Raw genomic sequence first — 15,111 nt, 5'->3', positions numbered from 1 at the left:
TTTAAATTATTTTATGCCCGTGACTTTGCCTCTTGGGTTTTATTGATATTGTTTATTTTGTTGGTGCGTGATAACCAATTCACCAAATACCTCCACCCCTTTAATTTTGGGTAATTATCACTATATATATGAGATCACAATTTTAGATCTTTGCTGATTAATTTGGAGCATTATGCGTGAAGTCTTGGGTCACTATACACAATTCAGAAGTTCGGCAGCCCTTTGTTTTATTTTTTTTTAGTCGACGGTAATCACACTTTATCAATTTGGAGATGTTTGATTGTAATATTTATTATGAGTAATCACACAAATTTACTTTGGAATTGTTTGTGTAATTATTGCTTTATATTATTGTATGATTTGATATTTATATGCTTGAGTTTATAGCTATGATTGATGTATATAATTTTATGATATGATCTGATTTAATTGTATTGTTATTATTGTTGTATTGATTGATTGTTCTATTTTTCTGGAATTTTTAATGTTGTTATAGGCAGTATTGTTTTATCGAGGTTTTAGGGTTGTTAATGCAGAGTATTATTTTTGGGTTAAGATTTGAGTATATTTGTATTATTTTTGTTTTTTTAAGAGTTGAGATATTATGAATCAAATTGTTACATTATTTGGAAACATGTGACATTATTGAGATACTATTTATTAGCCTGTGAATGGTTAGTCATTTGATCAGAGTACAAGATCAAAAGGTTGAGAATTATTATTTTATTCTTGGTTTGAGGCTCGGCGTTATATAACTTAGTCCTTGTGGCTTGTTGGTAAGAGGGTAATAATCATGAGTTAAGAATAAGGTACAATCTTTATTATTTATTTTTCTATGGTCCCCTACAGTGGGAATTGGCCTGTATGTGGTCTAGTTCAAGGGGTTTTTTTTTTCTGGTTATTGAGAGTATTCAAGTTTTTATACTTGTTGGTTTGTTATTCGAATTACCCATGTCCAAGACTAGGTATAAAACAAAGAGTGTGGCACATTTACGGGACAGATGAGTTGAGTAAAGGTTTGTATTATTATTCGAGGTTGAGTTGATAAAGGTTATTTTCAAAGTACAAAGTTATCTTACCCATGAGGAATCAATAATGTGTAATGTAGTTCTGAACTACATTATATTAATTATTAAATTAAGCTAGTATTGTCAATTATCCTATTATACTCTATATTCTGATATGTGGTGATTACTCAGCTTTTTGCTAACGTGTGTGTTGTTTGTTTTGTTGTGCTACTTGTGTTTGCGGCCATGTCTCTTTCTTTTGGTGGCCCTGTGACGATCTATTTTGGAATTTGTCCTTAATGGTGAGCAGTCAAGATTTTCTAAGCAGGTTTAACAAGTGATTGTAGCTAAAGGAGCTCAAGTTGTTTCGATTAGTATGGTATAACGAGTTTGTATAGTAGTATAAATAGCTCACCTAGTTTATTAGGTTGTAATTATTGGGATTTTGTAAGCCTTAACACTTGATATATTGTCGAATGTGGTAGTAATACCTCCGATCTAGGTGTATGCTTCCTCAATTTTATTTAAAGGTTGTCTATTTTTCCTTTATTTATTGTTTATTATTAGCTAATAAATCGGGGGTGTTACACGCGGACCTGGGTGACGGGTCATGGACGCGGGCCAAAAGGTGGAGGCCCAACCAAACCTAACTTGGGGCTCAAGGTTGGGTGCCACATGGTTAGCTCACAATGCATGTGAGTTACCTTGGGGAGCAAGTGAGGAAGTGGTCCTCACCTAACCATGTGACACTTGTTACTTTGTTATTCCTTGGTTTATTTAACTAAGGATTGAATCCAACATTCTTTCTATGTGAGATCTTTTTGTAAAAAAGTCTCACATTGAAAGATGAGTGGAATTCACAAGGAAGCACTCCTTATAAATAGCCAAGGCATACCTTGGGATTGTTCACTCGAGTAAGAGTTAGAAAAGGCATCTCCACTTAAGAGAAAACTTTTAAACTCATAATTACTCGAGTAGTTTGGTCGGACTTGGCTAACCTCCAAGTAACAGGGGCGGAGCTACAGGGGGCTGGCAGAGGCCCGACCCCTGTAGCCCAAACCCATAACCCTTAATTTAATTAACTGGCCCTTGCAGATTTTTAGTATATCTGTTAATAATTTCATATACTAGTTGTTGAAATTCTGCTAGCTTAGTGGTAAGTGGGTTCACAATTTACCCTTAGGTTCAAGGTTCGATCCTACTTAGTGTTATAATTTTTTCCTTTTTTTTTTTTTTTTTTTTTTTTTTTTTTTTTTGCCAAAATTCTATACTAAACTTCTTCAACTCTTCCATAAGTCAATTATCTTTTCAATCTTCTACTTGTTTTCAATCGGATAATTTTGTCTAATAATTAATTTGTCTATAGAATTGGATAATTTTCTACTTGTTCAGTAATAATTTGTCTATAAATCACTTTTTTTTTTGTTTTTTTTTTTTTTTTTGTTTAATATGATTGGTATAATCATGAAATAAGAAGCTCTTAATTTAAAGTGAGTGGTTGGTGGTCAATAAGTGAATTTACACTAGTTTTAAACATAAGAAAATAAATTTGCCAATAATTTTAACATGTAATATATTATTATTGACATTTTTTAATTTGAAAACTCAAAATTGCGATCTAGGAAAAAAAATTGTTATAATAATAAGCCATATATTTATATAATCATTCAACCGTCGGCCCCCCTAGCTTAAAAATCCTGGCTACGCCCCTGCCAAGTAATATACCTAGCCGGGGTCGTGTTGCAGGTGGATACCGTAGGAGGTTTTCGTCCGTTGCGAGACTTAAGCTTTCTCAAGTAAGAGCTTAGTGAACGAGCGAAGCACGCTTCAATGGAGGTAATTTCGTCTTTCCTTAATTCTTGTTAATTATGTTTTTTTATTATATTAATTGTGAGTTTGATCTTGGCTCGGGTTTTATTTTTCGCGATGAGTCGGACTCATCAAAACCCAACACCTTTGAACCTAAGGAATATTGTAGAGGAGATAAAATTTATGGCCGCGAAGATCGATTTCTTAATTTGTTTGAAGGTTCAAAGGGAACTCGTCCAACCAGCACATATAGTAGCAAGACATATGCAAAAATGTTAGTTGTTCTCTTTGTTTTGTTTGTTTCTTATAGCCGTTTTTCTAAAAAAAAAAACCTCTTCTGGTTGTTCGTTTCCTTCGATCTCCTTCAACAACACCAACATATTATCAAAGCACCACGGATGACCATTCAACACCTTCTCCATATCCTTCCAAGAGAAAAATTGGAAAGCGAATAAATTAGGTTTAAGCAACCTAATTGCACGGCCATAAGCAGGTGCGTGCCCATATTCTAGTAATTGTCTTCTTTAAGCTTTGATATTGTATGATCGTTCTGTCAACAATATAACATAAAGGGCTAGGTTATTTTCATCCTCCTCGCAATCAATTGCGCCCAAATCAATTGTTGTTTTCTCCTCCTCTGCAATACGCAGGTGAGAGCACACGTCAGCAATTTCATGTTCCATAGCAAGAGCAAATTAGATCGATTAGCCGGAGACTGGAGCAAGCTATCGAACAATAGAGGTCGCTCTTTAATTAGAGAGAAAACCCTTTCTTTCGAGGGAATGGGTGCACTTATGTGGGTTTGATTAATAATTTCAACATTTACTATATAATGAAAGGATTATTGATCCAAAATTCCAAAGAAAAGTGGGATCATTGAAAACACCAACCAAAAGAGAAAATTAGGTTATGTTTAGTTCACAAAATCTGATTTCAATGTTTTTTAATCTGATATGATTTTCAAATTTGACCAAATTTTAACCTAATTTGTAAAATAATGCACACGATAAAATAATTTTTTAAATTACAAAATTAAATAAAAAAGAGAAAATCTGATCGGATCTGATTCTCATTCGATCCAATGTATTCCAATCCAATCTGATTTGATTGTATTATTTATGAAATCTATTTCTCCACACTTTTTTTTTTAATTTTTAAAAAAAACTCTACACTAAATTACAATTGTATTTGGAGGGAATTTTCACTCTTAAACTCTTTATTTATTTATTTTTATATTACATTTATAAAAGCTTATACTTACAATTGACTATTTTGTGTTTTATTTCTCTATAAACTTATTTAATTTTTTTAATTTTAAAATGAGTGGATAATGGATATTTAACTATTAACCATTAATGGTAATTTAAAAAATCGAGCACAACCCAAAAATTATCTATGAGTAGTAAATTTAACAAAATATATCTTGAATAATATTTGCCCACAAGAGAGGGAAAAAATGTCGTCGGCCATGAAATGGATATTTTCTTAAAAAATAAAAATAAAAAAATTAGGGGTTGACGTTTGATTTGGGCTTTATATTTTGGTTGCCTTCCAACCTTACACCGCTTTTTTTGTCTAAAAACCCAAAATTATTTCTTGGCGGCCAGCCCTCCTCTCTTCTCTCTTTCTCTCTCCTCTTTTCTTCTTCTCGAAGCCTCTCTCTCTCCCCCCCCTTCCTAACTGAACCGCCAACTTTGAGAGGCTCGAGATTTTCTCTCTCCTCTTCGCCGGATCTCTTTCTTCAGGTTATTCTTCTTTTTCTTTCTTTTTTCCTCCTTGTTTTTCTGTTTTTTTCGATCTGTTTTTTGTGTTGTTTTGATGGTTTTTTTTGTAAATTAGGGTTTTAGCTCTGAGAAGGGTTTTATCGAAGATGGGAAATTTTTGTTTGTAGTTTGATTGGATATTTATGTTTTGTTGTGTTATTGATTGTTAGTTGATTTTTATTGGGGTTTTTTGTTGTTGGGTGTATTGATTTGAAGTAGGGTTTTAGGGTTGAAGGTTGGAGAGAATTTTGTTTTGGGTCAACTGGTATTGTTTTGATGATTTTGATTTGCCCAGATTTGAAGATAATTTTGATATTTTTGGGTGGAAGGAATTGAATGTTTTTCTGGGGTTTTAACTAGTGTTGTTAATTCAAACTGTGTAAAAGGAATTCATTCTTTGAGGAATATTAAGGTTTATTTGTTTTATTTGTGATTGATTGTTGTCTGATTTCGGGTGTATGTCAGCTACATATTTTATTATATCTCGATTTGTCGCTGCGTTTTCAGGGTTTGATGAATGATGTGTTGGGTTATAATGAAGATGTTAAAGAATTTGTACTTGTCTTTGATATTTTCAAGTATGAGTAGTAGAGTGAAGTTTTCTTTCTGTTGGTTTTGATATTTGCTTTGATTCTTTTTGACATCGTCTTTGTATGTAAGATTGTTGCACTTGATTATTCACTTGAGAATTATGGTGTTTTGTGGCATGGGCAACTGCAGGTCTTGTTAAACAGTGTTGTTGTTCTTCAGATCTGGCATGTATATGTAATTTCAAGCTGTTTACGTATGTTAATTTCTGGACCCCTGTTGATGTACTTGGCTTTGAGTTGATGCTGTATTCATTTATGTTCTGTGAATTTAAAATGTTTGGTTTGAAAATTGGAATCATGTCAATTGTTGTTTTTACCTGGAACTATATAGTTGGTTTTGTGCAATTTTGATGTTGAATTAATATACAATTACGTTTTATATCTTTTACTTTTTCCACATTTAAACTGATGACTTATTTTTCATTTCTTGTGTTGCAGTGACTGTGTGCATTTCTGTGTGCATATCTTGAAGAGGTGCCAGATCTCTATTCAATTTTTGTACTATCCCCTTATTAACTATGGCAGCTATTGGGACACCCTCAAGTGGTAATACCTGATAACTTCAATTTACTTTGTCTTCTGACCTCCCCTTTTTTAGTTCTTTGTGTTTTGTTCGTCTTGTTTGTAGTGCTGGTTTATTTTCTATTTTCTGTATCATTTGTTTGCTGTATCTTGGGACTTGTCAATATTGGTCTTCGTGTGGTTTGGATTCTATTTTTTTTATTTAAGGATAATCCAACAAAATTATATGTTTCTGTTGTTTATTTGCGTGCTCTCTGACTGTATTTTTGGAATATCCTTTTTTTTTTTTTCTTTTTTTGATATTCTGTTATTGATTTTAATCTAACTAATCCCATTGTTTTTCTGCTCAAAACCATTCATAGTTGATATGCGATTGCTATTTATTTTTTTGAGTCTTTCAAGATGCAGTTATGCAATTGTTTTTTCTCATTGCTTGCTATGCTTTCTTGTTTTGTAATGTTGCAGATGCAGCAGATTTGTTGCAGCAGCTATCTCTGGAATCTCAGACCAAATCTCTTGACGCTCATGAGCCTCCAAAAAAGGTGGGTGCTCTATATGCATGTTTTGCTTGAATGAGTGGCTCCCTTCTATTTTACTCTGATCTGTTTGTTAATTTGATATTTTGGCAAGTTCTTCACAATTGCTGATTTGCTTTGCAGTTTGGTTCAATTGGTTCTCGCAATGTTATCAACAGTTTGGCGAAGCCATATGAGCGTTCTACCGTACCCATCCAGGATTATGCCAACTTGAGCATGTACTACCAGCATAATGGCTACCCCTCGGCTCCCTTCTTTTATGGTATAAGGTTCTTGCTTATTTGTTGAAACTTTTTAGCCTTTGGAATCTTTTGACAATGCTAAAAAGACTATAACCTCGTTTGTCAAAGATGAGATAAAAGCTATGATATACTTTTTTATTGCTACACATCCAAGTAGAGTGTTAGTCTTATGTCCAAGGACTGTGATGAATAAGGCTGGGTTACTTTGTATATTTTTTCCTATATTCTGGATCTGTTGTTGCCAAGGGAATGTTGTTCTATGGAATAAGGCAGCATGCAAATCATAATCATAGGCTCATAGCCCTCCTGAATGCCCTTTATACAATTTCATTGACAAAGTCATGGCTACTATGATGCATGACTAAAGTATACACTTTGAATAGTCTAGGCTTGTCACCATGTGTTAATTAGACATCATTATCTTGGAGTTAATGCCATTTTGTTTTTTTGCAGGCTATGATGATTCACTTAACATGTGGAATGATTACAGATACATGAATCATGATGGAGTTGATATGCACTCAGTAAGTTATCTGCATTGCATCTTTGTTGTTTTTGAAGAATTTTTTTTTTTGGGTTCTACAGCTCTTTTGTGGTTGGGGGGATTAATGTTAGTGCTGCTAACTTAGCTTGTTTCATAGGTATTATGTTGCTCTATCATAGGAATTTATTGTTCGGCTGCGTTATCTATCGTTTCTTATCATACTTAATTGTCAAACTGATGACTCTTATGTTGGTATGCATTGATGTATATGTAATTGTGTTTAATGAACTGATTGGCTAATTCTTGCAGGGCCTACAACAGCGACGAGTGAATTCAGGGGTTGGTCAGGCTGCTGGGTACATGAGCAGGTCCCATCTAAATGATCAAATGTATGGTCATTTTGGAAACACTTATCGAGGTGGTTCTGGATTTGGGTTGAACTATTACAATCCCAAATCAACTTGGAATTCTTGGCGAACAGTTGATAATAAATATGCATCTAAAGGACGTAACAATGGATTCTTTAGCTATGGGAATGAGAATAAGGATAGTCTGAATGAGCTTAGCAAGGGGCCTAGATCAAAGGATGTGAAAACTCAGCTTGGTTTTGGATCAGTTAAATTGGCTGTGAAAGGGCAGGATCTCACTTCAAAAGTAAATAGCAAAGAAGAAACTATCTCTACAGTTCCCGACAAGGAGCAGTATAATAAAGATGATTTTTCTGAGACTTACTCAGATGCTAAGTTCTTTGTCATCAAATCGTATAGTGAGGATGATGTCCATAAAAGTATTAAGTACAATGTCTGGGCAAGTACTCCCAATGGAAACAAAAAACTGGATGCAGCATATCAGGAAGCCAAAGGGAAGCCTGAAAGCTGCCCTGTGTTTTTGTTGTTTTCGGTAAGTTGCTCAATTGTGCCGTGAGCTTCTCTGATAATTAGATCATAATTTGCTTTTGGATTCCATGTTTTTAACGGCATCTTGTCCTTACAGGTAAATGCTAGTGGGCAATTTGTTGGCCTGGCAGAGATGGTTGGTCCTGTTGATTTCAACAAGAGCATGGACTTTTGGCAACAGGACAAGTGGACTGGGTGCTTTCCTGTCAAGTGGCACATAGTTAAGGATGTCCCCAACAGTTTGTTGAAGCACATTACACTTGAAAATAATGATAACAAACCTGTTACAAATAGCAGAGACACACAAGAGGTAGAGTAACATCTTTGCAATATTTGATACCGTGCTTAATTTGCTTCTCCCTTGCCTCATGTTTTGCTATCCTGCTTTTTTGCCAAGTATATTGGGGTATTTTTTATTCCAAGTATATTGCATTGCTGATGATTAGTTTGTGATGCTGCAGGTTAAACTTGAGCAGGGAGTTCAAGTACTTCAAATTTTCAAGTCTCATCTGACCAAGACTAGTATTTTGGATGACTTTGAGTTTTATGAGGCACGACAAAAAGCTTTGCAGGACAAGAAGGCCAAGAGACTTCAATTCCAGAAGCAGGTCAGAATATTTTTGTTTTGTTGATGATACTTATGTCATGCTCTTGATTCTTTTGTGATTTTCTTACCGTTCTTTTTTTAAGCTGCCTTTTGTTTCTTAAAGTGATCCTTTTTTAATCTTTTAGATACTGGTATAGTTATGTTGCTGACTTTGTTGTATATATGAGTTGTAAGTCAGTGACTAAATTTGAAGTTGATGGCATTGCTTTGTTCTGCTCTGTTTTAATCTTCTTAAACTTGCTGAACTAAATGCAGGTAAAGAATGAGAATAGCTCTGGAGATGTAGATGTTGCTGCCAAAGTCCTCACTGATGGATCAGCAAACACAGCTGTACCCAACGGCCAGTTCAAGACGCATCAGGAATCTGCAGCTAGACCTCAATCTTTTGCTGATGTCACCAAAGGTGTCAAAGGAGAAAAGGCAGGTGCTGCTGCTGACGTTGCATCAGCTTGAATGTGCTTCAATAATCTCGACATGGCTGGCAAATCACAGGTTTTTGATGGCAGAGTGAGAATCCAGCATAGTGCCTAGTTTTGATCCATAAGTTTTAGTTAGTTATAGGTGCTCCTTTTCTTTGTTATTGCGACTTTACCTTTTTTCTTTGATTTTTTTCTTATTGTGGGGGAGGGGGTTGATATGCAAGATATGGTTGTGTTATCTTCTATTTTTCAATTTCTTTTTGAATGTAGCCTTTTAGGGCAGATATTGATTTGCGTTTTGTAGTAAAAGGGCTGTGTTTTGGTGGATTTGGGATAGTGGTAGCGTAGCTGCATAGGAGGACTTTCTGAGACCTAAGAGTATGTGTAGTTTTAATGAAATTGAGTTTCTGTTTTCTGAGTAATGGAGATGGTAAACAAAGATTGTGTTACATTTATCCTGCATCACGACTTGTTCAAAATGAATTGGATCATGTTTGCCTGTTTGGTATAGATCAGATTGTATAAAAGAGTTCAGATAAAATTAGAGCCTAATTATTTTTGCGTCAAATGAACAAAAATATTTAACCATTGGATTGACATTCCATTCCATTCCATTCTAAGCATCTTAGTGAATCATTTATGAGTATTGTACGCAATCATAGCCATTTTGATTCTCAAATTAAAATAGCGAGTTGTATCTCATTGTGCTAATCATTTGGTTGTCTCATAAATCTTTGAGGCATCTGGAGTCTCCCTCTCCTAAGTGGATCACATGTCTACAGGTCAATTTGTCACATGCTAGCGTATTCTATTTCATGTATATTGCACCATCATGTTTTTCTAAGTAGTATAATTTGGAGCATTTTTTTCTTTTTAAAAACTAATAATTCTAAAGTAGTGTAAAAGTACAAATATTGCAATTTTAAATGGAACAAAGAGTGTATGTTACCTTTCGGGGCGTTTGGCAACAGGGATAAGGATAGGGAATTAATAGGTGGGATAAGGATAAAAATTATGTTATCCATTTGGTAAGATTTGGAAATTAAATTGAACTGCTATTCGTCGCTCCCATTTTACCGAGTAACGCTCCCATTTTGACTTGAATGGACAACTATGCCCTTTATGCAATTTGTGTTATAAAAAGGACCTTGTTCTCTATTTGGACACATTACATGAAACGGTCCCCTCACATTACGACCTTGCTATCCCGAGCCCCCCAAAATCGGTCCCCACGACCTTAAAACCAAATCGGTCCCTACGACCACCTTAATTTCTTTTGTTTAAGAAAAAATTAATCGTAAAATTTTCCGACGGGTCTTGGGTCATGGACGGCGAGTGGAACATTCGTACGCCGGAGAATGCGTCGGAACTTTCTGTAAGTTTTTTGTTTTTATTTTTTTTTATTTTCTGGAAATAGGACATCCGCCTAAAATTTTTGGATGTCCTAGGTAGATCCGCCTAAAATTTCCGGATGTACCATGGAACATCCGGAAATTTCAAGCGGAAGTAGGGATCCGCCTGAAAAATCCGGATCTTCCATGGTAGATCCGGAAATTTAAGGCGGATCTACCTAGGACACCCGGATATTTTAGGCGGATGTCCTTTTTTATTTTTATTTTTAAAAAAAATGTTAAGTACGTTAATTTTTTTTTTTTTTAATGTTAATTAAGGTTTTTTTTTTTTTCTTGGTCTTGTGATTGTTGTTGTGATTAAGTATTTGATAATTAATGTAATTATTTTTGTATTAATATGATTATTAGTAATATGATTATTTTTTGTAACATTATTATTATTATTTATATTATTATTATTATTGAAAATATTATTATTATTATTATTATTATTATTATTATTATTATTATTATAGTAGTAGTTGTTGTTGTTGTTGTTATTATTGTTGTTGTTGTTGTTGATATTCTTATTATTAATTAGTAGAAATATAATTTTATAAATATTATTATTATTATTATTATTATTATTATTATTATTTAGTAATTAATGTTATGGTATTATTGTTTTGTATTTGTTGTTATAATGGTTTATTATTATTTTTAATATTATTATTAATATTGTTATTGTTTAGTATTTGTTGTTATTATTATTATTATTATTATTAGTATTGTTATTATTATTATTATTATTAGTATTGTTATTGTTATTATTATTATTATTATTGTTATTATTATTATTATTATTATTATTATTATTTTGACATAAACCATGTTTTGTTTAATTTGTATAGGATATGGAATCTGAGGAAGGCGGTGACGGTGTGAATTATAGTGGGAATTTTGTCACGGATACGTTTTTTCCAACATTTGACGATGCAGTTACATGGGCTGATGTTGTTTCCATAAAATTGGGATTTATATTGGTGAAATCGTCTTATAACAAAACCAGAGATGGTCGGCCTTATTGGTATTTGCGATGTGATCGGTCACGAAGGAGCAAACAGAGAGATTTGGAGAACGCGATACGGAAGGACACCAAAACCAAAGCTAATGGTTGTCCATTCTACATCAAGATATACTATGAAGTCAGCACCGATAGTTGGAAGATCATTGCGAAAAATTATCACACCGGGACAAATAACCACCCAATGATTGTGTACCAAGAGGGTCACCGTAAAGTGAGCGGATTGAGTCCGGGTGCAAAACAGGTTGTGCGGGACATGACAAAGTCCAAGGTTGCTCCCCGTAACATCATGCCCACTATTGCCGAGCAATTTCCTGATGATCATCCAAACATCCGACACATTACAATTGCCGGAATGACTTCAGGATGGAGATGTCCGAAGGAAGAGGAGTTGTTCAACAATTTCTTCATCTGGCGAGAGAGAGTAAATACATTTACTGGGTCACGAACGATGATCACAACGTTTTGCAACATGCATTTATGGTGCACCCGATCATGGTCAACATACTCCGCACATACCCACATGTCATAGGTATGGATTATACTTACAAGACCAATCGATATAACATGCCTTTCTTTGAGGTAGTAGGTGTGACACCGACAAACCAGAATTTTCTAGTTGGATATGTTTTCATGCGCGACGAGTGCACGGCTAGCTATCGGTGGGTGTTGTAGAGATTAAGGGAGTTGATTGGGTTTGATAAAGAGCCATCTGTATTTATTTCAGACCGTGATCTTGGGCTATGTGCGGCTTTGAGAGAAGTCTTTCCAGGGACGTCACATTTACTCTGTCTATGGCACATCAACAGAGATGTGGAGGCTAAGGTGACGAAGATGTTCGGAAACAAGAAGGTTGGTGTCAGTTTTAGAAATGGCAAATGGTTCAAAATCGTGAATGCAACAACACAGGCGGAGTATGATCATGCTCTAGCTACCATGCAAGTGAGGTGGGGAAAATATCCGGCAGTGATTCAGTATGTTCAGAGAACATAGCTTTGTCATAAGGAGAAATTTGTGAAATTTTGGACGAACCAGGTTCTTCACTTTGGTAACACCACCAACTGCAGAGTTGAGAGCCAACATTCAGCAGTGAAAACTTGGTTTGAATCATCCACAGGTTAGTTGTATTATTTTATTAGTTGTTCTCGTTGTTACGTAATTGTAATTATAATAAAAAAAATTAAAATGTATTTACTAATTTGAATCATTAGCAGGTTCTTTGGATACCGTATGGGCCCGAGTCCATTGTCATATCGGTAATCGAATCATACAAATTCGTAATGAGTTGGAGGCATCAAGGTCTAAAATTGGTCAGATGTACAGACAATTACCACTGTCACGTATAAATGGCAAAGTGTCTCAACATTGCTTGAAAGAACTGGATAACGAGACGAAAAGGATGCGGGATTTGAGTTACCAGGTCCATGAACGGTGTGGATGTGCTATGCGTGTGACCCATGGTCTTCCATGTGCTTGCCAAATACATGATTCGATAGTTGCACAGACAGGATTGTATAGCAGCCAAATTCATTCTTTCTGGAAGACACTGGTTATTGGTGATGGTGTTAACATTCCTGAAGTGGTTAATGATTCGACCGAGGAGGCTGCACATTTTCGGTCCCTAATTGATGAAGTCATGGAAAGTGACCCGACCGTACGTCGAAATGTAACGCGAATCATTGAAGAGGAGCTACATCTGGATCATACACACCTTGAAGAACCACATGTCAACCTCAACACTCGTGGTCGACCGAGGAACAATGACATCAGGCGTGATTGTAGTTATTTCGAGCATGTGAACCGTCAACACACTCAACGTGGTGGTGACCCAAAACCAGGTAATATTAAAATTTGAACTTAAAAGTTGTAAACTTAATACTTGTAGCTTTACTAATAATTTATATTTTAATTTTGTGTTGTAGATCCGAGTGACATTAGTCAATGCAGGTATTTGAACTTGCTTCCAGGCCCAATGTTGTCGTACATTTCGTCTTGGAAGGATGTCATTGGTGATGGGAACTGTGGCTTTCGTTGTGTCGCCGACTTCTTCTTTGGCGATCAAGCGTTGTGGTTTGACGCTCGGGAAACAATAGCGAACGAGATCGCCGGTCATCCTGATTTGTACGAACGGATTTACGGGCTTGGGCGACTTTGGATGAACGTAGAGCGTATTCGATGGGATGGTGATATGTCTATTTTATATAGTGTTTTACCCCCGTCCCGTGGTCATTATTAGTAGTGTTTTTGGCTCTTTCGGGCCACTTTTATTACTAATTTGTGTGTTCTAGTGTTTTCGTAGTTTTAGTTGTATTTTACAGGAAATTGCACTCTTGGAGCATTTTCCCGGGCCTTATTGGATCGACTACGGAAGCTAGAAGGACACGACCACTTTCGGAGCCCAAGATCGGTGAGAGCCGGTGACTAAGGGCTCGGTTATTTGGATCACGAGGCAACTGGACCATGTATTCGAGACGCGAGAGGAAATATGGATTGGGCCGAGAAATCTAGCCCAATCGAAGTCCAAGCCTTGAAGATGAAGATCGGGCCCGATCGGGCAAGCATTCGCCCGATCGGGCGGATGCGCGCAAGGCACTCTCAAGGATGAGGCGCGCCCGATCGGGGGAGCGTAGGCTCGATCGGGCGCGGCACATTAGAATGGGCGTTGTAAAAAAAGGCGGGCCCGATCGGGCGGCCCTTCGCCCGATCGGGCGCGTGTTTTTCCTAGAGTCTGATTAAGTTTGGTTTAATTCGTGTTTTAGGGGAGGTTTATATACGTTTTTGTACGGAATAATTACTTACCTCTTTCTCTTAGACTTTCTCTCTCTACTTAGTATTTTTCTCTCTCTTAAATTCTCTCTAAACTCTTGTTCTTAATTCCTTCATTAATTCCAGATTTATTTTGGTACAATTTCTTCCCTTTTTAATTTCAGCTATTTTAATTGTTTTCTTGATTATGTTCTTATTTATTTATTTGATTGGTTTAGTTATGATGATTAGTGAGTAGTTTAATTCTAGGGTTTATGGGGATCCATAATTAATATGAAGGGATAGTTTGTTATTATTGATTGTTGATATTGCATGATAATTTCCTATTGAATTGTTTTAATTCTTTGCAATTAGATTATGAATCGAGCAGATGTAATTTGATTGTGAATGTTTAGCAATATTGAATTGATGAATCGAGCAGATGTTGATTTAATATTAAAGGCTATTTTTAATAGGAACTTAGGTCTAATAAATTGCGAGAGCCTGTTAGATCTATGTTGATTAATAAATTGCGAGAGCCTGTTAATCATGTTATCTATGCATTGTTAATTATTAATTACTTCGTTCTATCCCGGAATATTAATTATTGGTGAACCTGTGACCCTAGGTTTCCTTATTATTGATTCATTTCTCCCTAAACTCATTCTTCGTAGTATAGAATTCACATTTAAAATATTGGTTACTTAGATAATTTAGATTATATTAATTAATTAGAATTAAAAAGACCTGTTTCCCTGTGGAGTTCGACCCTACTTCCCTATCTACCTTAGTTAGTGATTTAGGTAATTATTTTTTATTAGGGGATACGACTTTACCCTGTCAGATGGTGGGGCTGTCGGGGAGCGGCATTGGATGGTTACAATTCAAGATTTATTTCCTATTGCTACGTGGTTCAACGCAAGGGTGATTTGTCTCGGGGTAGGCCTAGTACCAACTTGCTACTACCCATGCATCACAGTCTTACCGCTGAGGGCACGCAACGGGGTTCGGTCACCGACTCGAGAGTTTGTGATTGCTACAGTTGGTGGATCACATTTCATCCGTCTTGAGCTTGT

The 15,111-nt window shown here is 35.6% G+C and overlaps 1 protein-coding gene across 1 annotated transcript; it reads left to right on the top strand.

The window, feature by feature from the left end:
* Nucleotides 1–4,383: 4,383 nt before the first annotated feature.
* Nucleotides 4,384–9,297, top strand: LOC145632158 (YTH domain-containing protein ECT4-like). Its single transcript, XM_081684458.1, has 9 exons — nt 4,384–4,561; nt 5,608–5,715; nt 6,157–6,233; nt 6,351–6,489; nt 6,923–6,993; nt 7,263–7,853; nt 7,947–8,159; nt 8,311–8,457; nt 8,712–9,297. The coding sequence occupies exons 2-9, from the start codon at nt 5,688–5,690 to the stop codon at nt 8,907–8,909; spliced, it is 1,464 nt and encodes a 487-aa protein (XP_081540584.1). The 5' UTR covers nt 4,384–4,561; nt 5,608–5,687; the 3' UTR covers nt 8,910–9,297.
* The last annotated feature ends 5,814 nt before the right edge of the window (nt 9,298–15,111 follow it).

This window comes from Chenopodium album, chromosome 5 (assembly GCF_948465745.1).
Source record: "Chenopodium album chromosome 5, dcCheAlbu1.1, whole genome shotgun sequence".
Taxonomy (NCBI): Eukaryota; Viridiplantae; Streptophyta; class Magnoliopsida; order Caryophyllales; family Amaranthaceae; genus Chenopodium; species Chenopodium album.
This window is presented reverse-complemented; position numbering and strand designations above follow the sequence as displayed.

Coding starts and splice junctions, on each gene's coding strand:
- LOC145632158 (XM_081684458.1), top strand. CDS start 5,688: ATGGCAGCTATTGGGACACCCTCAAGTG. Junction 7,854..7,946: donor CTGTGTTTTTGTTGTTTTCG/GTAAGTTGCTCA, acceptor TTGTCCTTACAG/GTAAATGCTAGTGGGCAATT. Junction 8,458..8,711: donor GACTTCAATTCCAGAAGCAG/GTCAGAATATTT, acceptor AACTAAATGCAG/GTAAAGAATGAGAATAGCTC.